The sequence below is a fragment of the Chelmon rostratus genome, chromosome 17 (assembly GCF_017976325.1).
Source record: "Chelmon rostratus isolate fCheRos1 chromosome 17, fCheRos1.pri, whole genome shotgun sequence".
NCBI classification, from domain to species: domain Eukaryota; kingdom Metazoa; phylum Chordata; class Actinopteri; order Chaetodontiformes; family Chaetodontidae; genus Chelmon; species Chelmon rostratus.
Window position 1 is genome coordinate 12,753,024 of NC_055674.1, and position 21,378 is coordinate 12,774,401.

The 21,378-nt window shown below is 44.1% G+C and overlaps 5 protein-coding genes across 5 annotated transcripts in view; 4 read left to right on the forward strand and 1 right to left on the reverse strand.

Annotated features, from left to right (window-relative positions):
- The window catches only part of lmtk2 (lemur tyrosine kinase 2), a 28,980-nt gene extending 28,279 nt beyond the window's left edge, over positions 1-701 (reverse strand). The window contains exon 1 of the mRNA XM_041957675.1: positions 203-701. Coding sequence (XP_041813609.1) covers positions 203-305 — 103 coding nt within the window. The 5' untranslated portion in view covers positions 306-701. The remainder of the gene's footprint in view (positions 1-202) is intronic.
- Positions 702-1,624: 923 nt separating this feature from the next.
- pvalb5 (parvalbumin 5) lies at positions 1,625-4,407 on the forward strand. The gene is made up of 5 exons (XM_041957999.1): positions 1,625-1,725; positions 2,266-2,342; positions 3,420-3,552; positions 3,882-3,991; positions 4,271-4,407. The coding sequence occupies exons 2-5, from the start codon at positions 2,282-2,284 to the stop codon at positions 4,291-4,293; spliced, it is 327 nt and encodes a 108-aa protein (XP_041813933.1). The 5' UTR covers positions 1,625-1,725; positions 2,266-2,281; the 3' UTR covers positions 4,294-4,407.
- Positions 4,408-8,361: 3,954 nt separating this feature from the next.
- LOC121621497 (parvalbumin beta-like) lies at positions 8,362-9,653 on the forward strand. The gene is made up of 4 exons (XM_041957998.1): positions 8,362-8,422; positions 8,648-8,780; positions 9,184-9,293; positions 9,516-9,653. Exons 1-4 carry the CDS (start codon positions 8,362-8,364, stop codon positions 9,539-9,541), a joined length of 330 nt encoding a protein of 109 aa, XP_041813932.1. The 3' UTR covers positions 9,542-9,653.
- A 1,847-nt stretch (positions 9,654-11,500) lies between these two features.
- Positions 11,501-13,468, forward strand: LOC121620269 (parvalbumin beta). The gene is made up of 5 exons (XM_041956254.1): positions 11,501-11,576; positions 12,176-12,242; positions 12,369-12,501; positions 12,971-13,080; positions 13,170-13,468. Exons 2-5 carry the CDS (start codon positions 12,182-12,184, stop codon positions 13,193-13,195), a joined length of 330 nt encoding a protein of 109 aa, XP_041812188.1. The 5' UTR covers positions 11,501-11,576; positions 12,176-12,181; the 3' UTR covers positions 13,196-13,468.
- Positions 13,469-16,219: 2,751 nt separating this feature from the next.
- Positions 16,220-18,828, forward strand: pvalb8 (parvalbumin 8). The gene is made up of 5 exons (XM_041956379.1): positions 16,220-16,373; positions 16,842-16,909; positions 17,466-17,598; positions 18,069-18,178; positions 18,599-18,828. The coding sequence occupies exons 2-5, from the start codon at positions 16,849-16,851 to the stop codon at positions 18,622-18,624; spliced, it is 330 nt and encodes a 109-aa protein (XP_041812313.1). The 5' UTR covers positions 16,220-16,373; positions 16,842-16,848; the 3' UTR covers positions 18,625-18,828.
- The last annotated feature ends 2,550 nt before the right edge of the window (positions 18,829-21,378 follow it).

Here is a 21,378-nt window from a genome sequence, read left to right on the forward strand (position 1 = left end):
ACACTAATAACACTTCACTGGTTAGCAGGAAATGCAGTCAGTTTGTTGTGTTGTTAGCTTTTAGCTGCTGATTAGCAACAGCTACCCAAGCGAATATTAGCTAACAGAACATCTGCTAGCTAAGCAGCTGGATAGACAAGAATTGTAGTGAGTGAACAAACAATAGCTTAGCCGTGTATGAGCTTACAGTCAGCTGTCTCACCTGATTTGTGAGGATACAGTAGAGGGGCACCTTCAGACAGACAGAATGCCGACAGAAAAATCCCACTGGCCAGCAACAAAACATATCCATGGCGGTTCTTCATCCTCCTAGCTTAGCTAACAAAATGTTAGCTAATTGGAATCGTCGTCCTAAACAGTAAATGGCTGATTGGATGCTAAAATAAGTGTCTTAATCATTGATAATCCGTTCAACGTCAGTGTTGGCTACATAAACAAGCATATTTCTGTCTGTTTAACGTTAGCGACTTACTGTTAGCCAGCTAACTAGCTTCAGCTAGCATGTCAATGCTAACAGTTTCAGCTGACGACAGCAAACACCGCTACGAAATATAGTGTTCCGTTGTCCATAGAGACAAAACGAGCGATCACCTTTCACGGCCTGTCATATTTGGCGCATGTAGCTTAATGCTATCAAAATGAACATAGCTAATGTAAATAAATCAATATCCCTGACTATCATGGAACACCTCTCCACCAAAGCGCCATGTTCCTGTACAACGTCACATCACGGAATAAGGCGTGAAACTCCAAATAATTGACAAGTAGTCAAACCAATCACAACAAGGAATACCTACACGTTAGAGACTCACAGCCAATCAGCTTCGATCTTTATTATCAGACATGTAAATCCAGTGCTTTCTATCAAAGCTGAAGAAAGCATTTTACATCCAGTCACTTGCCAACCATGTGATGCACGAAGTACTGATTAGGAAAAACGACGTGTCTATATTAGATATTTATTTATAGATTTAAGGCCAGACATAAAATACCCAGGCAGCATTTAATGATTGACTGTGATTGAATTGAATTGAATGATTTACTGGGAAACTCATTGTAGTATTTCACGATGAAATGCAGAAAAGCAAATCGACATATTTCCCCATTGTTATACATGAATGAGACTCACAATATGACGACTGCATACAGTTATGTTTACATAATGTCTTTATTACAGGTTTTTAAAATTACCAGACATAATTAATACTAAAATTAAGAATGCACAAACCTGATAACTGCTAATTATCACATTCATCTCATCCACTGACAGGTTTTACATTTCCTGAGCACACCTGCTTCTGTATTTTATATAGTTATTGCTTATCAATATTAATATGAAAATTAGAAATAGCATTAGTAGCTGTTGTTGTGGCAGTAAAAGCAAAAGTAGTTGGATAAATATTGTATGAATAATTTGCATTGGTAAAAAATGCATTTATAAATATGGTTATCAACTTGGAATTATATTTACTGTATTTTTTTTATATGTTTGTGAAACTGTATGAGTGAGAAAATTATCTGCTCTGATTAACTGATGAAGGAGGAGGGGGCATTCTGTGGTGTGGGGGAAATCTCCCTGGGTTTGAGGACAGATACGTCAGGTTGCTTCTTGCACTCCGGATCACGAAGCTGCGAGAGAGTGTCGGTGGCTCATAGGCACAAAGCAAGAGAGGCAGAGATCTGCACATCATAGGCTCAAAGAGCGCAAACCTCAGCCAAAGCACGGTGAGTACCAAGCTTTCTGCAAATTCATGCGCACGCCGTTGTTTATGTGATCATAGCTGGCAGTTCTGTGCATGCTTGTGCTTTTGAGCATCTCAGTTCTTGGCATATATTACATCTCAGAGAGGGGGAATTTAAAAAATACTATGTTCAACCTTCTGTGTGTTCAAGTTGCAACAACTTTCTATGTGGGGAAGAAAAGTCTCTATTATGTGATTGTATTACCATGCAATTCTCATGTGATTGAAACCATGTTATATGATTAAAATCCATTTCTCTCCCTGAGAAAACAATGCAAAATTATATCTTTTGTTAGTATGTGTGCACCTTACTTTCAAAATGGTATGGTCCTGCTGCTAAAAGGTACAACTTATAACCTTTTTTGACAATACTGACATACCTGAAGACTACTCACAGAGGAATGATTATGCTTAATCTTTCTTATCTGACAGAGACTGCTACCTGACAGCAGAAAACACCTGCACCAGTTTCATTTACTGTCACTTTGCATTTCCTCCGTGCATGTGTGTTTGTATCCCTCAGGCAGCTACAGAGGACCATGGCATTTGCAGGGATACTGAGCGACGAGGACATCAAGGCTGCGGTCCAGGCTTGTCAAAGTGAGTCAGACAGAACACACACACTCGCACGCAGGGATACACACACTTTACAAGCATCTGATCATTAACACATGAGCACATACTTTACAGTAGGTGAATATACATCCACTCACATATAAGAGGGAGAGAGAGAGAAAGAGAGAGAGTGTGGGAGAGGCATTGTTTAACCCACTCCCACTCCCACAAGGGATACCTGTGTGATGTGTTGTTCACAGTGGGGACAGGGAGCCCGCAGGTAACCAGGCAGCCGTGTGGCAGGAGAGCGGTTACCACCAGATACCAAAGTGTTTATGCTGAGCATTCACACAGAGAAGACCAAAATCACACAAGCTATACCGTCCTCATGTCCCAAAGCTCTTAATCATTTATCTCTAGCAGTTATGTCTGCATGACCAGGCAAACACAGCTCAACCGCACCGATGAATATCAAATGTCAGCGCTTATATGCCCTTTATTCAAGAAAGCCCCCCTGGTGGCACAGTTTTAGGCAAAACAGCATTCAGTTGTACTTTTTTCCCCCCTTTCCCTTTTTTGCATCAGTATTTGGATCAGTAAAGGAGGTACTGTGCATGATTTCTTTGTTTTAAGAAATGATGGGAACTACAATGATAGTGGGGATAGCACACAAATCCCCCCCTATCATCCCCATCCTTATTATATCTGGGTGTAAATCTGTTAATTTCTCATACTGTGGCTGCAAGTCACATCACATTGCAAACCTTTTTCATACTTGACCATAACTCCAAGATCAGAATTTCCTCTCTGAACGGCTTGATAAATAAAGGGCTATAAACATTTCGGTTTGCACAAGACCTATGGGCGATATTCAGTGTCTTTGACTGCTTCAGTGGCATAATGACACAGCCTTTAATGGTATAAGACAGTGATGCGCTACAAGGTGTGTATTGGTAAATGTCATCGGTTGAAGAATGAAAGTCATCTGAGCGAATGAGTAAATGCGACATCTCTATTCAGCCCCTCACCATTCTTGCTTTCTTGTCATTCTATGACTGACCCCTCACTCCCACATCTGTCCTCTCTTTCTCTTGCTCTCTTCCTCTCTCTCGGCCAATGTAGCTCCAGGCACATTCGACTTCAAGTCCTTCTTTGCACAAGTGGGACTGGCCGGCTCATCTGAGGCAGATGGGAAAAAGGTGTTCACAGTTCTGGACCAAGACAGGAGTGGATACATTGAGGAGGAGGAGCTCAAGTAAGGATCGGGGATTTGTGCTTTAAGGGCTAGAGCAAGGATACAGATGGGTGTGTGTGTGTGTGTGTGTGTGCATGTGTGTTACATCAATGGTGTAATTCTGTGTGGTGGCCCTCAGGCAGAGGTCACTGTATGAATGGAGCAGAATTTCTGCTGTGAATGAATTCAGTGATACATGAGGGGAGGAATGATGAGTGAGAGATAGATGGGATTTAAGTCGGCTCAGAAAGCCCGGGAGGGGGAGAAAATGCCATCAGAAAAGATAAAGTCGACGACAATACAAAGTTGACATTATGGCTGATATTTTTTTTTTTTTGTGCTCACATCAGGCTGTTCCTTCAGAATTTCTCTCCGGGGGCGAGGGAGCTGACTGTGGCTGAGACCAAGGCTCTGATGGCTGCAGGAGATAAGGATGGTGATGGCAAGATTGGGCTGGAAGGTGGGTGCATGTAAAACATCTATAAAAAAAAAGGCAGAGGAGAAAAGGAGCTGTGCAGGGGAGCTGTCCATTACTTAGTGCTGAAATTGCAGTCTAAAAAAAAGCACATACGGGAACACTTTAAAAGCACTCAAACAAGCAAAAAAGCATAATTTGTTGTTTGTTTAGTCATCTTGCTTAACCGTAATGTTGTACGACACTGACTTCTTGCCTGGAGTACACTGCTGTGCTTAATGTGAATCGCTGACTGAATCCACTCTGTCTTTTTCTCCCCCACAGAGTTCTGTGATATCCTGAAATAAAGAGAATATAGACATATGGCCACGGCTGTCTTTCCCTACTTTGAACAATGGATTTCTTATGGAAATCCTGACTTTCCAGGTTGTTCGATGCAAAGACCAGAAACCTCAGAAAACCTGTACCTACCCGCTGCTCTCCCTGTTATGTTGGTGTGATGTTGGTGGACAGACAGATGTTAAGTTGGATATTAGTTGTGTGTGTTTAATCAATCCGGTACCAGGGCTGCATTAATAAATGTACTTAAGATGAGATATCACTGTGTGCTGTGTCTCATTTGATTCTATGGCAGGGTATAGGCTTCCGCATTCCATTAAGACATGACTAGTATATAATAAATCATATGTAACTTTTCATTAATTGCAGACAGCATCAAGGGAGCACGCTGGCTCTGAGCGATTGCAACTCTCCGGTTTATGAATAAACGCTGTGTATCGACCAGGAAAAACACTTTAGGATAAAGTGTGGAGGGTGCCAATTGACACCACTCAGTTACTCATACCCACTGACACTCATGGAAATGCTCTGGTGGAGGATGTCAACACATTAGAGAACCACTGGCATCATTTTGATGGTAAGGAAAACTCTTATTCACTGCTGCGGAGTAAAACCTGTGGCAATGAGGAAACAGAAAGGTTCCACCAATTTTGAGAAAATCATTTGTTTTGAAATGTTGAAATTGTACATTTTTAATTAGTGGGAATCCTCTTCAAAACTTAAAGACATGTGGGTTTAGCCAAAAGAAGGTGCCCATGTTTTCCATATGGGGACTAATGTTTTGATGGACAGATTACAAATTCCTGCAGAGCCAGGTACAAATAACCATCATGATTAAGAAAACGCTAATAATTTAGCAGTTAGTACGAAACAGAAATGACTGAGATGAATGTCTGTGATGACTGACCTCAACAGTGAAACTTTTCATAAAGAGGTCCCGCAGACCACAAACACATTCATCAGTCATGCAAGAACAGTGAGAGGAAAAAAGTGGATCCCAACCTTGAGGAGCTGCGTTTTGTGTCATGGAAGCTAAAATGAGTTGCAGACATATTGTTAACTTGTTTGCACAGGCAATCACGTCTCACTCACAAAATAGTGTGAATGGTTGGTCTGTGTAGCATCCTATAAGGACAGGGGTCCAGTGGTGTAAGCCCCAAAGTCTTGTCCATGTTAGGCTGCTGGGTTCGTTTGAAACTTGACTCAGTCCATGTGGAGTTCAGTGTCACAGTCACAGCAGTGCCAGTTTATGCTGTGTGTGTCTATGTGTGTGTGTGTGTGTGTGTGTGCGTGTGTGTTGTGTACTTACCACATAGTGAGGACAAGATTTTAAGGAACAGACTGAGGACAGTTTGGGTTGGTTTTCAGGGTTTAGGTTCGTGTTAGCCGTTAAGTTGAGATGGCTAAGGTTAGGGAATGCATTATGTCAATACGGGGTCCTCATATGGATAGAAGTGTGTGTCTTCGTGTGTGTGTGTGTGTGTGTGTTTGTGTGTCTCCAGCTCTTCCAGCTTTCTGATTGCTGCCCAGCCGACACACACCTGCAACCCATCAACATATCTACTCAGCAGTGTGGATCGCCATCATTGTTGTTTCAGCCGTTGTGGTTGATCGTGGCTCAGACCACTTTGAATTCAGAGCTCCGTCTCTTGTTGCTTTCTTTGATGAACTGACGTTGTCTCTCTGTGCCGCAGAATCACTGCACGTCCGCCTGTTTCCCTGCTCATCTCTTTGTCATCCTGTCTACGACCCGTCTGCTGGTTTAAATTCCAAGCAGACTTCATCCCATCCCTGCCTCCATCCCTGCTCTGACCTGCTTTGCCAGCCACCAACTTCCCTCTGCCTTCATCCTCACCTCTGTCCGCCTTCGCTCCCTGAATGTCAATAAACCTTTTCTTCTTCATTCTGACTCTGAGTCTGTGTCCTGGCTTTGGGTTCCCCCTGTCCCCCTGTCAAATTCATATGAACCTTATGGAGACATACGGTAGCCTATACTTAAGCTGTGACAGGATGGCATATGGCTGAGGCTGCAAATATCTAGGCTATCATCTGAGACCATCTCAGGGTGGTGTTGCAACACCAGTCCTTCAGATGCAAGAATGGAAAGCCTGGCTGCAATAATTTAGAATGAACTCATAAGACCTTAATTTGCACCCCAAGAGCCCCATCATGTTATTTTTTTTATTCTATTTCTCTTTTTATTAAGTAGTTTTCATGCAAATGTGTTTACATGTATTAAAGGAATGATTTTTATTTCCGATCTTAGTGTAAGTTATGTGTGTTTTGTGAATGTTCTGTGTGAATTGCTGCTTTCCCTTATTTCCAATTTCCCTTAGGGATTTAATAAAATCTATCTATCTAGAAGATTAACTAGGCAATTAAATCAACTTCTGATCATCCTGTCACAACACAGCAGGCAAGAGTATAAGAAATATTGCTGGCAGTATTAAAGATAAAAAATATGTTATAAAGTAAATTAATAATTATACTCATTATGCATATGAATGGGCTATATAGAAACATTTCACTGGCACCACTGAAGACAGAATTAACTATTTCTACCAAGCAACAGTGTGTGAACCATCAAATATACTATTATAGTGGAGATGGAAAGCAGTGTGTTTTTGAGGGCATTAAATAAGCTGTCCTAGCACATGCACAGCTTCTGAGAGGCCAGTTTCTTCATTTAATGTGACTGGGATTAAACATTTCCTCCATTAATTAGAAAGTGACCGAGGCTCCTTGGTGCTCGTTCACGTGGCTTCTGGCTATAAGTTTTTCCTCACATATCAAACTGGTGGACATGAGCCGGAGTGCGTCCACTCTCCCGTCCATTCTTTTCATTAATATTCTCAGATGAAATTTACAACATCGCAGTAGGCATCTTAAATGTTGCCCATAAATCACACGAGTGTAACATGTCCCGTGAAGCCGGTGAGCAGCGGGCCCGCTCGGGTTTCCACACGTCTAGCTATAGGCCTCCGCACACATGGTAGCATCCTCATTTGTTCGCCTAAAAATAGGTCGAGACTAGTAGACACATTTTTTCGAAACCCACGCATCTTGGCACCTGATACTGAGACCCAAAGCGCTGTAAATGGTGTTGCACAAGGATATATAAGAGCGAGGGAAAGGGGCTTTTGGCATTCACTCGAGTCCGCCTTGGTTTTCACTCGCCTCAACGCAGCGCAAAGGTGAGTTGGAAACGCGCCCCGCCGAGGCCGAGCTGAGCGGCTTGTTGCACCGGGAGGAGAGGCCTTCACACGAGGGGACCCCGGTGGACTATAACTGTAGGGGGAAATGGGACCAACATAGCCGACAACCACACGGGACCGCAGGACGATTCAATCAGTGCGAGGCGGAGGCCAAATGTGGCCGCTTGGTTTCTAAGGATCGACGCTCGCTGGATGATAATTGCGCTATTTTACATGCTCCCTCTTAACCGGATGAAAAACACACGTAGAAAGCTAAAGACGCGTTTGACTCCACTGCTGCATGATTACATGCGTGATTCGGCCTCTCGGTGGGAGCATCGTCCCGGCCTGTTTAGGTCGTGTCGGGATAAACCCAGCCAGGCCTGTTCTCGACATCCGGAGGCAAAGAGTAGCTCTTTAGCCCGTGAGAAAAAAAAAAAATGTTGATGCCGTGTCAGCCTATGCAAATTAAAGCAATTGATTAGTTGAACTGACGACCAAAAGAAACAAGTGGACATTTTTTTTTTTTGCTTCTAAGATGCTTCATAGTAGAGTGTTAATAGTCCCTGAGCTTCCACTCTCCTGTGAAGCTAGAGGAGGAATAGCCTTGCTTCAAACTTAAAGTTAGTGTCTGGACGTTGATGCATGACTTTAGCCCACAGGCCTGAGCATCTGTCCGATATGTGCTGATTCAAACCCAGAATACCTCCCTGAAGTCCCGCGTCTTAGGCCCGCACACTCAAACCTCAGATACAAAGTCCTGAATTAAAATGGTTCCCTCTGACGAAGGATATTTGCAATGCAATAATAAATGACTGTGTTGGATTTGTGATGCTCATACTAACGGCAAGCCTTGTCTTCTCTCCTCTCTAAGAATAAAAAATGGCCTTCGCTGGTGTCCTCGGTGATGCTGACATGAAAGCAGCTCTGGATGGCTGCTCAGGTGAGCTGCATTGTCTTCTTTTATTCGTCTATACAGCAAACCACACAGTTATCTTCATTCTCATATTAAGACTTTTCATTGCAATTGTAATTGAAAAAGCGGTAGAAATGTGGATCGCTGTGCAGGACTCTTCAGAAAGTGTAAACCTGATGGTTTAAACTGCACCGATATCACATTACATCGACCGCCTGCCAGGCGCTTATGGTGTTAACATGTGTGTTCCAGCTGCTGACTCCTTTGACTACAAGAAGTTCTTCAAGACATGCGGCCTGGCCAGCAAGACCGCAGAAGATGTCAAGAAGGCCTTCGCCATCATTGACCAGGACAACAGCGGCTTCATTGAGGAGGAGGAGCTGAAGTAAGACCCTCAAGCGATGCACACTTGGTGCCTCTGAGGCACCAAAACATGCACCAGATCTAATGTCACTGTGCTGTGTTTGACTTTTTAGAAAAACAAGGAATCTATTTACTCTTAGCCCTCTTCTGGACATTTTGCTTTAGCTTGGCTTTAATCAAACTACACACTTATTGCACCAAAAAACTAAAGAAAGCCCATATTTAATGCAGCCTGATGTTTTTTTTTACCTTTATACATTTAAATGCCTGCAGACAGGCTTGTTGCCACTTTACATTTTGCCTTAAAATCTCAGTTCTGTAGAGGATAGATACTTGTTCTGCACAGTAACTTACCAACAGGTCAATCAACACAGCCTGAGATATATAACATAACCTTAACTCCTGCTGCTTCCTCCACCTTTCAGGCTGTTCCTGCAGAACTTCTCTGCTTCCGCCAGAGCCCTCACTGACAAGGAGACCAAGGCTTTCCTCGCCGCCGGCGACAGTGACGGTGATGGCAAGATCGGAGTCGATGGTAAGAATTCCTCTTCCTGCATGTCTTTGAATGCAGCAGAGACGCACAAGATTCAATCTGATGCCTTTTAGCAGTGGACTCCAGAGCAATCATTTAGCATCCATTCACATACTCAGAGAGTGGGTCCAGTTGGTCTAGAATCTAGATCATACCACCGTGATGACATAAGAACCTGAATACGCTTTGTTCACCACTAATGGCAGTTTTATTGTGTTTTCACAGAGTTTGCTGCCCTTGTAAAGGCATAAATGTCCATTGACCAAGATCCCCCCTCTTTTCATGGAACTGCGAACTCCTTGCAAGATTCAGTAATCATCAGCTGAAAGAATATTTTTTATACCTTATTTATGAGTTGCCTGCGGATTATTTCTCAACATTGAACACATACTTTACTGTGAATGTTATTCAGGTGTGTTAAATGTTCTGAAAAATGACTTGTGCAAACTGTACAACACCATCTGCACTTTTGAGGAAGAGTGAAGAACCAGGAATAAATACTCTTTTGCTGTAAAGTCATCTCCTGCAGGTCAGTCGTCTTTGCATTGGTGCATTACACACAACCCGCTGTATTCGCATAGCTGTGGCTATGTCAACACAACGGGCTGAGGAAGAGGCGGTGCGAAACGAGGCTCCACCTGCCAGGGATTTTGAATACTCGGGAGGTGCTGAGAGGCAATTGAACTGACCTGCCCTGCACTTGTTTTGATAATTGGTTAATGGGAGGGGGAGTTTAGCTGGACTCAAGCCACGAGCTGGCAAACACAGTGGGAAAGGCCCTGGGGGCTTTGCTTGCATGCTTCCTGGATCCAGGGAGGTTTGCAATGGATAGCTGTCACACATAGTGTAATTAGTTGGTCTGCTCCAAGGTCTTTTTCTCCACCAACTGCTGCGTAGTCAATTAGATGATGTGCTGTGGCAACAGGGGGGCTATTAACAGCCACTGTTGCATCAGCAACCTTCAGCAGGTTGAATCTGGTGCATAGATGCAGATCTTTAGTGGTCTAATGGGCTCTTAACAAATTATTCAATTTATCTATTCAGTTTTCGTGCAGTGTTTGGACTGTAATGCTTATTTGGGAAATATTCTATACAAATATTGGCGCACAAATATATTCAATGAGGTTACTCAGGGAACTGCCAGTCAGCAATATGTAAACCCTCAGCCCTATCAGATGACACCCTGAGCCTGTTACCACTAACCGGTGGTCAAAACAGAAAGAGGCACAGTGACAGCAGCCTCACCCCGCGGGACAGTGCTGCCACCTACAGGGCGAAGCTGTTCTCAGCATTTCAGGTGGAGAAATCATACAATTATGTCAAGATGAACCGATCTCCCTCTATTTTTTGAACTTTGGAGTTTACAGAAGCATCTGCCTAACAGCATGGGCACTACCTTGAGCTTTTAAACGCTTTCGGCTCTTAGAATAACATGAACGGTACCCGGGCTTACGAAGAAAAGGGGGCTATGTGGACTCTGCAACTGAAGAGGGGCGATTCCGAAAATCACTCAGTCCGCTTTGACCCATTTGGACAACAATAAAGACATTTTGTAGATATGCCGGTCAAAATGGGAATGAGTGACATTTGGAATTTGTAGCTTTTAAGCTGCACAGTTCTGACTGCTTTGTGCTTGATTTGATTTTAAATAGACTTTTAGAAACTTGATTTTAATTCACTAAATCTGACAAAAACAAACAAAAACTTATGCTCATTGTGGCTGTGAGGACTGTCGATGTTACAGAGCAAAATCATCTGATTCTCACATATTATTCCTACACCATCATCTAATTCATAAATACGGGTGAGAGACCAAACTCGCCAGATAAATTTAATTAAAATATAAATGAATACAATAGTCTGTGCCTCCCAAATTAGCAATGTACCACGAAAAGAGGGGAAAAAAGAACTAATTAGCGCGACTTACGCCACCTTTAACGCATGCAAGCTCCTTCTCCACCCTCCTGCACACGGTTGTGTGGTGCCAGCAGCATTTCCAAATCGTCCTCCTCAGCAGTGCGCAGGCCTATTCTTAGCAATGGGGGGACATTAAAGACTTCTTCAAACGCACCTTTTAAGCGTCTTCATTTGTGAAACTTAAAATAGACCCTCTGGCCACAGGGCGAATTTTCGCCACCCCCTTCCCGGCGGTGTCAGTTGTCTTATGCCTCAGATTTCCGATTGAGTGGGACTATAAAAGGTCACCGGGAGCACCGGGAAGATCACTGCAGTCGACTCGACTCTTGTCTTGTATCATCTGTACCCCACAAAGCAAAGACACCAGAGGTGAGTTTGAATGAAAGGAGGGAGGAGAGCCGGGATCCGTGCGGGCAAAAGCCCGCAGCAGCGCGCTTGGCATCTCTGAGAAAACATTTCTGATTTTTTTTTTAAACAAAACAATTTAATATGGACTTCGAGTTGCCTGCTGCAACTAAAGAAAGAATTGTCTTTATCTTTTATTTTTTTGCGGGAGCGTCACCCGCATGAAGACATGGATTACTGCTCAGAGCTGCCAGCATCTGTAGAGTTGCAGTAGGGAACACGTGTCAGTCTCAACCCCTCGACCGGGATCTGGACAGAAGTGGATTGAAATCTGAAATGGGTCTATTCTAATCTATTTCTATTCCATTTGGAATAATTAACAGTTTGGAAATGTTGCCAACAGACCGCAGTTATGTGAACCGTGGAGTGGCGCTCTGTTGGTAGAATGATGACGCCTGTGTAATGTGATTCATGATATTTATTCTAAAGGATAAAATAAATATAAATGTGTTGACCCATAATCCACATAGTCAGCAATATGCGATAGCTGCAGAAATGGCTCCGCAGCCATTTTTATTGAACGGGTCCTGCAGAATAACCGCTTTCATTTGATTTCTCTGCAGATCAAAATGGCCTTCGCAGGTGTACTGAGTGATGCTGACGTCGCTGCAGCCCTGGATGGGTGCAAAGGTGACTCTTCACAAAATCCCATGCAGTCACAGCACCCCCCTCCCCCCAGTGTGGCCTTTTGTTTGGTGCATCAATGTACGTTTTCATGTGGAGTTTTTTTTTAGTCACAAGCTGCGTGCATTTCAGACGCTGGCACATTCGACCACAAGAAGTTCTTCAAGGCGTGCGGCATGGCCGGCAAGTCCGCCGACGACGTCAAGAAGGCCTTCGCCATCATCGACCAGGACAAGAGCGGCTTTATTGAGGAGGATGAGCTGAAGTAAGACACGCACCTGTGGCTGCACATCAAACGCAACACCACGGGACGTTTGTCCTGAACAGACATCCACACATCAGAGCTGCTCATGCAAAACATACTCAGGCACCTTGTCTTCTGATATCAGCTGCATAAAACAACAGTTCCTTTTGTCTGTAAGTCCAGTGAATAACAGTCGTTATTGGTTTATTGTTCTCACCAGACTGAGGGAATGTAAACTTTGGGAGCCACAGGGTCAAACTATCTTTAGCAACCTGTTTTAAGTCCTATAACAGCCCCCCTCCTCCCTTATTCGAGGGAAAGTAACTGAGCTGCATAAAAATATCTTTAATTATTTTTGATTCAATGAATGGTGAACAACAAGCCTGGTAATCAGCAGGTAACATTTGCATCAGTAACATTTAAATACATGAAGCGTGCCTCAGCCAGTGGGAGCCCGGGGGTCTGTGAACTAACCACCGTCTGTCCGCAGGCTGTTCCTGCAGAACTTCAAGGCCGGTGCACGCGCACTGACCGACGCCGAGACCTCGGTTTTCCTGAAGGCCGGAGACACCGACGGTGACGGCAAGATCGGCGCTGACGGTACGGACTCTGATCCTCTTTGTCATGTCGAGCGGTTAGATGCTGTGCTGCAGGCTTACCCACTGTGTGTGCTTTCTTCCTCCCTGCAGAGTTTGCGAGCTTGGTTAAGGCATAAAGTGGCAACTGACCAACAACACCTGCTCTGATGGAACAACAAAGCCCACGTCGACCTCCCCCCTTTTCATCTGAATATAAATGATTTTTATACATTTGCTGAAGAGACGTTTCCTCCTACGCAACACACTGTCCAAACTGATGATTGTGAATGTCGCTCGGTTGTGTTCATGTCTTAAATATGAATTTTGCTTACTGTAAAATCTATGATGCACTTTCCAGGAACGAACGGTACAAAAAGAATAAACATTCTTTTGCTACGGTCTCACTGGATCTTTATTCTTTATGTGATGATTTGTGTCTTCTCAATTCATCATCTTACAAAGGCAACAGGCCGATGTCATGCGCAGACTCTCTCTCCCCAAATCAAAATATTCAAAAATAACAAATAGCATTTTACTCATTTATTGTCCTGAAATATACATTTATCTCTGTTGCTAAAGCATATAAATGAAATAGTGAATAAAGAAAGAGAAAGCAATGGTCATCATGATATAAACTGGTGATGTAATGGGCTACACACACACACACACACACACACACACACACACACACACACACACACACACACACACACACACACACACATATGTTTGGGTGTGTGCCTCCGGAGAGTGTGTGTCTGGTTGTGCGTGTGGCTGGGTGGGGAGTTACAGTCATGCAGCTCCATCCCGCAGCCACTAGATGGCAGTGCGCACATTAACATGAGAAGCAGGGACAGGCGTCACAGTAAATCATCATGGCACTAAAAACGACAGCTGTCTGGACATCTGATTCTCTGGCTTCAGACACTCCAGGCAGAGTCTGGCTTTAAGTTAAAGGGGCATCAGTGTGTTCATATCAGTATTCTCATCATACACTCATGCAGGACGGAATCATTGAGCAGAATCCTGTCTTATTTCCAAAAACAACAGAGAAAGAGGGGCCAGAGAGACAGAAGGGGAGAATCTATACGTCCAGGAGCGAGGCTCGTAGAGAGCATTAGCAAATGTAAATGAATAAATGATCGCTCAGTAACAGTATAGTCTGTGAGGTATCAACATGGCGCATGACATCATGCACCGGCTGTGGGTAAAGCCGCACCACTGCTCTCGTTCCGGTGTCCTCAGTCTCTTTTTCACACACAGTCCAGAGGAGATGATTGAGTTTCTCTTTACCTGCTCAGGAGTCCGGCTTCACGAGAACCTCACAGCAGACATGGCCTGTTGAGGGGCCCCATTAACAAGTTGGCACCGGGATTAGGTTTAGGAGAGGTTGACAATGACAAACCGCCCGAGATACAAGCTTTTAGTCAATAATGAAAGACGACAGGATGCTGCCAGAGAATTAAACAAACGGCTACTGTGCATCCACTGTGCGTAAAATCCATGTAAAAAAAACCCCGTTCCTGTTGCTCAGCAGCATCTCCTTAGAGATTATTGAATCATGTCATCCGAGAAAACAACATATAAATAAAGCAGAAGTCAAATATGTTTGGACTGGTTTCTATCGACGCTCGTCTTCAGGCCTTTAAATAATGTTTAAGAGGATCTTTAGCGCATGTCATGACAACGCACCGGTCCTGGGCCAAAGTTACCTGCAGCTCACGGCCGCCAGCTGTCGCGTGCAAGAGCAGCAGAGCTGCCGGGAGTCGCCAGTGCGTCACGCGCACATGCGTGCGCGCGAAGTGGCTGACTTCTAATGTGAGGAAGTTGGCCGGGGGGCTGCTGTGTCCCTGCCTTTAGTAACATTCAAGGATATCCCCGAGTGTCAGGTTGCAGATATTTTGGACACAGCACTCTGGGCTCTGAATCCAGCGACATCTCGGGGGGATTAGTTTATTAAAGTTGCGCATCTAATCTCTACGTTATGTTTAATGATTAAAATGAATTGGAAAATGTCCACACATTTCCAGCAGTGAGTATCTGTCTCTCTACTCCCCACACACACTGCTGCAGCGTGCTGTATATGCACACCTTCAGCTAACCTTACATCATGGAGAGGAATAACCTTCTGCAGCGAACTCTCTCCCAGGAATGCGCTTAATGACCCCTGAATTTGTTTGCGTGTCAGACCCGCTGGGGGCCACAGACGTCCTCGAAAAAGACAACCAGAAGTGATCATTTTGCAACTGGACACGTTGGACAACGTGACCACGTGATAAAACTCCAGCAGAGATGAAGCCAGAGCTCAGCATGACCTCTGACTGCTGTACCTCTGTTTAACTGGTGCATGTGAGTACCTGGGACACAGTGCATAATGCATCATCATCATCATCATCATCAAGGCGGGACGGGACACCGGCAGCAGAGGGTGACCTCGGGTCCCTTAATCAGCACAGTTGACAGAGCAGTTCAGCGAGACTGTCTCCCTGTCAGTGTGAGAGCGCGAGAGGGCTCTAAAGCAGCTGACATCCAGTGACGAGCAGCATTGGGGTTGTCATAGATTCGGTTTAACCCCATGTTCTGCGAACCTGAGCAGGTAGATGTGTCATGTCCGAGGCAGGTGAAGCACCACAGAGTGCCAGTGCCCCCGACAAAGAGTGCGTGTATGAGCTGACCTCTTATGACTCTATAACCCCGCGCTGATGCGACCGACATGGCTCCACCACAACAAATGTGACACGAAAGGCTCAAAGTCAGCTGACATTTTATTTCCCATAACTCACCTGAAATGTAATGATCAGGGCATATTTGCGGTGGGATGTGGCTCAGATGCGCTCGTTTTGGGAGCGCTGCCTGTAAAAGGATATCTGCATGAAAGGGTGGGGGGGCAAGAGAGGGAGAAAAGGAGAGAGAGGGAGATTGCAGTTACATTACACCCTGCCTGCATTTACTGTACTATATAATTCTAGAGGTGAGAGGAGGAGGAGGAGGGGTGAGGGGATGACAGGAGGGAGTGGCGGATGGGGAGAAGAATGCGCTTTTTAACTTAATTTGCTATTTACAAGGGCGTTACAGATGTCCACGGTCCGGTCTCTCTGTCCCTGGGCGTTATAAATAGTAAAGGTTAATTAGTTAGCTGAGAAATTGGATCAGGGGCGGGCAGTTAGAATTTGATCCATAGACAGGTAACTCAAGCAATCCCCATTGTCACTGCAATCAGACCTATATAAATCCGCCTTGACAGACAGCAGTCACCACATAGCCTTACCTCCTCTCTGCTGGATCACCGACCGGGCGAGATCACCCCTGAACACGGTAGGTTGCTGTGTGGCGCCGGGGAGGTTGCTTCTGATGGAAAGTGGCTTTTTTTTTTTTTTTTTAAGTTGTTTTGAAAAGATTTTTTCAGAGGCGGATTCTCTGTCTCCTGCACGCTCAGCGCACTTCAGAGCGCCTCAGAGGCTGCCTGGTCAGGTGCCAGGTGAAGCAAGTGCGTGCGTAAAAACCGGAGCCTTATTTGCGTTGGAGGTCACAAAAGGCAAAGCTAAAAAAACATTTCGATCATGTTTAAATGTGTGGATGAGTCAGTAAATAACTGGAAAAATGTGCTTATTTTTTACTTTCTGACTTTCATAAGAATTTAGATTCAAGCACTTTTGCAGGCTCTCTGCTGACAGTGTTTGTCACCTGGACAACTTTTGCGCTCCATCACTGTTGAGTTAGACGCATGTGCTCCTGTGCCTGGCTACGTATGTTAATAATTCACCATGGTTGTTCCTTCTACAGGAATAAAATGTCGCTCTCATCTATCCTTTCCGCTGATGCCATCGACAGTGCTATCAAGGACTGCCAAGGTATCGTCTTCCACCAGTATCATTACTGCTCTCTTCATTCGATTGTTTTTTTTTTATTTTTAATTCTATACAGCGTTTGTACTGGAGCCGGTGCAGTCACCAGACAATATGGCTGTTTCTACACCTGGAACAGTGCAGAATATTGACATGAAAAGATGCATACATGCATGTAGTGATGAGTTGAGTGCAATATCAGATAGGGGACATGGTGAAGGCTTTGTGAAGTGATTTTAGGGGCATCAACTGGGCACAATTCCATGTGTGAGCCTGCCGGTGTTATCACTGGAGGTCAAAGATCAAGTAAAACTGGCCTCTCAAACTTCTAAAATGTAGAATATTCCACAGGGAGCATTCAGGATCAATAGTCTCTCCATGCTGTGCACCTCTGGGTGAGAAGGTTAAGCCACTTACATCATGTTTAATAATACTCTGTCATCTTGTCGCCACAATTTAAGCTGGCACAAATAGTCTGAGGATTTGCTGATATTACAGGGAGTCTGAACTCACTGAAATGCACCCGGTGCTGCTCCTCACTCTGCCCTCTCTACTCCTCCAGTACCAGACTCCTTCTGCCCCAAGAAGTTTTTCCAGCTGTGTGGCCTCACCCAGAAGAGCCCCCAGGACGTGAAGAAGGTGTTTGCGATCCTGGACAACGATGGCAGCGGGTTCATCGAGGAGGAAGAGCTCAAGTGAGTTGGCGGCCAGCTCAGCAGGGAAGGGGAGATCAGGCGTCTTCCTCGGGAAATCATCACATTTCAGTTTAGCTTTCGTGATGCTGTTGCACAAGCGCGGGTGCAGTAAAGGAGAGACCCAACCATCATCAGTTCATCCAGCTTCTGAACGCTGACATGACATTTATTGACACATTGCATGCCATCGCCCACCTTCATATTTATCACCCAGACTGTCTGCTCACTAGAAGATGTGTTTCCTGGCTGCACCAACACTGGATAACTTGACATTACATGTGACAATATATTACTTACTTTACATCGCATGTAACATGTGCACATGTAGAGGGTTCTTTTGTATATTTCCTGTGAGCACAGATTGGACTTTAGTGTTACTTCCTGGTTGCTGTGGTTATTGCTGTGTTGTCCGGTTGTTACCGAGGAGGGTCTCTAACTTAAACTTGTGCCTGTGGATTTGTGTATGCCAGGTTTTTCCTCCAGAGGTTCACTGCTGGGGCTCGTGTCCTGACAGACAAGGAGACCAAGGGCTTCCTGTGTGCTGCTGATGATGACAGCGATGGCCGGATTGGAGCGGACGGTGAGAGGATCTATTTGCTGGGAAAACTTAAAAAAAAAAAATATATATATATATATTTTCAATTAAATTGCAGATGGGCTAAATATGCTGTATTCCTGCAATAGTCTGGTTGCTGTGGGTCTGTAAGTGATGCCAGAGAGACAGGGTGTCATATATTCCAGCAGTGAAGCAGCTCACACAGCAGCACGCTCTCTGTGCTACAGTAGCAGCCACTCAGAGCTGACACCTGCACAATGTTTCTGCAGACCATCAGCAATTTCACATCAGTGATTTAGTTGAACTGATTAGACAAATCTAGTGAAATTTAGCATCACACTCTCTCTGTTAGTTTTAAAACTTCACATTTTAGAGTTACATTGAGGCAGGTGTCGGCTTGGTGAGGTGTCACGTCCCACTAATGCTGTTTCTTTTTCTCCACAGAGTTCCAGGCCATGGTCTTGTCCTAAACAGCTGGACTCCATCTCTCCAACTCGATCTGACCCCCTTATTCCACTGCTTCAAGGGCTCTCTTAGTTGTAGTCAGTCGTTCTCCATCTGGTTAGATGAAACCTTTTTATTCTTTTTATTTTGCAAGACTCACTCTGGTCCACAGACATACACATTCTCATAATGTTTTAGCTTTTTTTGTTTCTTTGTCATATGTTTTAGACAGACCATAATGTTGCATTTCCCAAATAAATGTACAATTTACCAAATTACTGAGAAAATAAAATAATAAAATCCAATAACTGTGGCCCATTTCATAATTTCTATTCGCATGTACACCTTTGTATGCGTCTGTGTGTCTTTGAAACAGATGACAACAATGACAACAACAAAAAAGAGAAGAAAAGTGGTTGTTAGGAAATATTTCATTTGCAAAAGATGGTCAAATTAAGCCTTAGGAAGTGAGAACCCGTACATCCACATACTGATCACTTATCTCAGATATGTGAGGCGTGTCCTGAAAACACAGAGCTTCCGATTGAGGTGTATACAGTACAGGTGTGTGTGTGTGTGAGAGAGAGAGAGAGAGAGAAAGAGAGAGAGAGAGAGAGAGAGAGAGAGAGAGAGAGAGAGTCATAGAGCTAGCACAGGGAAAAAGTAAAGAGGGCGACCTTGATGACCACCTGAGTGTCACTGCGGCTGGATCGTGTGACACCTGACCTCAGCTTTGTAAATAAACCCAGCTGAACCTCGGTGTTGCTCGGCCTGGGGCAAACCACTCACACTCAAACACACACACACATGCACGCACAGACGAAACCCAATGCATTTGCAAAAATCAAATACGAGCTCGGACACAGGCGGCCATCCATGCAAACACGCATAAAGCATGCACATAAACGCACGCACACTGGGGTTGCTGTTAATATATGCATCAGTGTGAGTGTGTGAGCATGTGTGTGGTGCAGAGGTGCAGACTCTGCAGAATGCTATATCTGAGATTCTTCGCCAGGTCTCCTTGACAGCTCAGGAGGGCTTGCTCAGGATATATTCAAGAAGATTCATTTTCTTATGCACGCCCACATTCTCAGACAGAAGATTGACCATCGCACAACTGTGCATCCCTTCTCCAAGAGACTTTAAATAGCACACAGTGTTTTCATTCTCTGCACTTAGAAGATTCATGGGATTAAAATTAACAACTACCTCACTGTTCACCCACCCACTAGAGGCGCCAAAGTATAGAGTCCCACACGTTGTTCCAGTGGTTCAATTACCTGTATATTACAAGGAGAAGCTGACTATTACAGCAGACACCTGCTCCTCAGAGCTATGGGGCATACCCTGGTATTAGCATTGGGTCATGGTTGCAAGTGTAGAATGTGCAGTCATATCTGTTGCTGCTCGATTCAGATGGCGGGCTGTTATAATGACAGAGGTTTTAAGAGTGTTTCTTCTTCAGCTGGGTTGTAACTTGTCGTATCATAAATTTCACTGTTACTATAAAGTGCTGGAAATGTGATGAAGCAGCGCTAATTCATTCACAGTTAAATACCAGTCAGAGTCATTTCTTGAACTCAGCGGAAGACAAATCCATGAATCATTTAGTGTAAATGACTGTGTGTTGTGATCCTGCAAGTTCTAATTGTCAGTATGAGCAAAGAGTTAGAGAGAGCCTGCGAGAGCTTTCAGAGCGGACATGTTTACGCTTACAGTCTAAATTCATGGCGGTGTGCTCAAGGGTAAGTCTCAGGTTGAACTCAACCAAAAAGCACCGAGGAAATAACAGGTTGAAATCTTAAAAAGAAAAAAACAATAAAGACTTTATTGGAGGCATGGTTTGTTAATCAAAATTAATTAAATGAACTTTTTGGAAACTGAAAGAAGCCCAACACAATTTGAATGAACTTACATACCCACACTATTATATTTGATATGCCTTGTATGTTGTCTTGCTGTATGTACTGTACTATATATTAATGGTACATTATTATTATTACTACTACAGTTCACGTTATTCTCTCTCTACAATGTCATAATTTATCATATTATGTCAATATGTTACACTGATTTTCTCTATACTGATACAGACAAACACTATAGCATTACTTCATCATATGGTATATTAGTCTGGTGCACACTGTCATCATAGACTTGCTGACTCTGCTGCTATTAATCATACCGCTGTCACTTTACCTTGTAACTCTTGTCTACAAATGTTCTTGAATAGTTTCTATTTTGTGCTCTTTTCTTATCTTAGTGATGTAGCACTCTAATGATTAGTACTCTAATTATTTATTTCTTATACTTGATTGCTTTATCTGTACTTATTACTGTCCTTTTTGCCGCTGTAAGGACAGAATTTCCCTGCTAGGGATCAATCAAGTTTATCTTTTTTTTAAATTGCGTATATACATAAACATGTGTATGTATATTAGAGCATGCTAATCAAATAGACTTACAGACAAAATGTTGTCTATCAAGACAAAAGGACTGAGCATGCACAGACAGACACAGCACATATTAGATCATCACGTATCAATATCTGCTGCTGTCAGCTTCTGATCCTCTGCAGGCATGGGGCAGAGGAGAGCGAATGGGAGTTGGGGGGTGGGGGTAGGGGGGTACGCGGCCGACAGCGGGACAAGGTTGGGGAAGCCATTAGGTAACACAAGCCAGGGGACACACACAATGGAGCCGTGACCCCTGCGGGTCAGGAGAGGCGAGTGGTAAACAGGAAGGAAATGTGAGCCAACAGGTCGACACTGACTGCT

What these genes read in the sequence shown, in the direction of transcription:
- LOC121620269 (XM_041956254.1), top strand. Translation starts at nt 12,182, where the DNA reads ATGGCCTTCGCAGGTGTACTGAGTGATGCTGACGTCGCTGCAGCCCTG. An exon ending in ATTGAGGAGGATGAGCTGAA is followed by an intron (nt 12,502 to 12,970) that starts GTAAGACACGCA and finishes GTCTGTCCGCAG; the next exon opens with GCTGTTCCTGCAGAACTTCA. An exon ending in CGGCAAGATCGGCGCTGACG is followed by an intron (nt 13,081 to 13,169) that starts GTACGGACTCTG and finishes TCCTCCCTGCAG; the next exon opens with AGTTTGCGAGCTTGGTTAAG.
- pvalb5 (XM_041957999.1), top strand. Translation starts at nt 2,282, where the DNA reads ATGGCATTTGCAGGGATACTGAGCGACGAGGACATCAAGGCTGCGGTC. An exon ending in TGCGGTCCAGGCTTGTCAAA is followed by an intron (nt 2,343 to 3,419) that starts GTGAGTCAGACA and finishes CGGCCAATGTAG; the next exon opens with CTCCAGGCACATTCGACTTC. An exon ending in TGGCAAGATTGGGCTGGAAG is followed by an intron (nt 3,992 to 4,270) that starts GTGGGTGCATGT and finishes TCTCCCCCACAG; the next exon opens with AGTTCTGTGATATCCTGAAA.
- pvalb8 (XM_041956379.1), top strand. Translation starts at nt 16,849, where the DNA reads ATGTCGCTCTCATCTATCCTTTCCGCTGATGCCATCGACAGTGCTATC. An exon ending in ATCGAGGAGGAAGAGCTCAA is followed by an intron (nt 17,599 to 18,068) that starts GTGAGTTGGCGG and finishes TGTGTATGCCAG; the next exon opens with GTTTTTCCTCCAGAGGTTCA. An exon ending in TGGCCGGATTGGAGCGGACG is followed by an intron (nt 18,179 to 18,598) that starts GTGAGAGGATCT and finishes TTTTCTCCACAG; the next exon opens with AGTTCCAGGCCATGGTCTTG.
- LOC121621497 (XM_041957998.1), top strand. Translation starts at nt 8,362, where the DNA reads ATGGCCTTCGCTGGTGTCCTCGGTGATGCTGACATGAAAGCAGCTCTG. An exon ending in AGCTCTGGATGGCTGCTCAG is followed by an intron (nt 8,423 to 8,647) that starts GTGAGCTGCATT and finishes TGTGTGTTCCAG; the next exon opens with CTGCTGACTCCTTTGACTAC. An exon ending in ATTGAGGAGGAGGAGCTGAA is followed by an intron (nt 8,781 to 9,183) that starts GTAAGACCCTCA and finishes TCCACCTTTCAG; the next exon opens with GCTGTTCCTGCAGAACTTCT.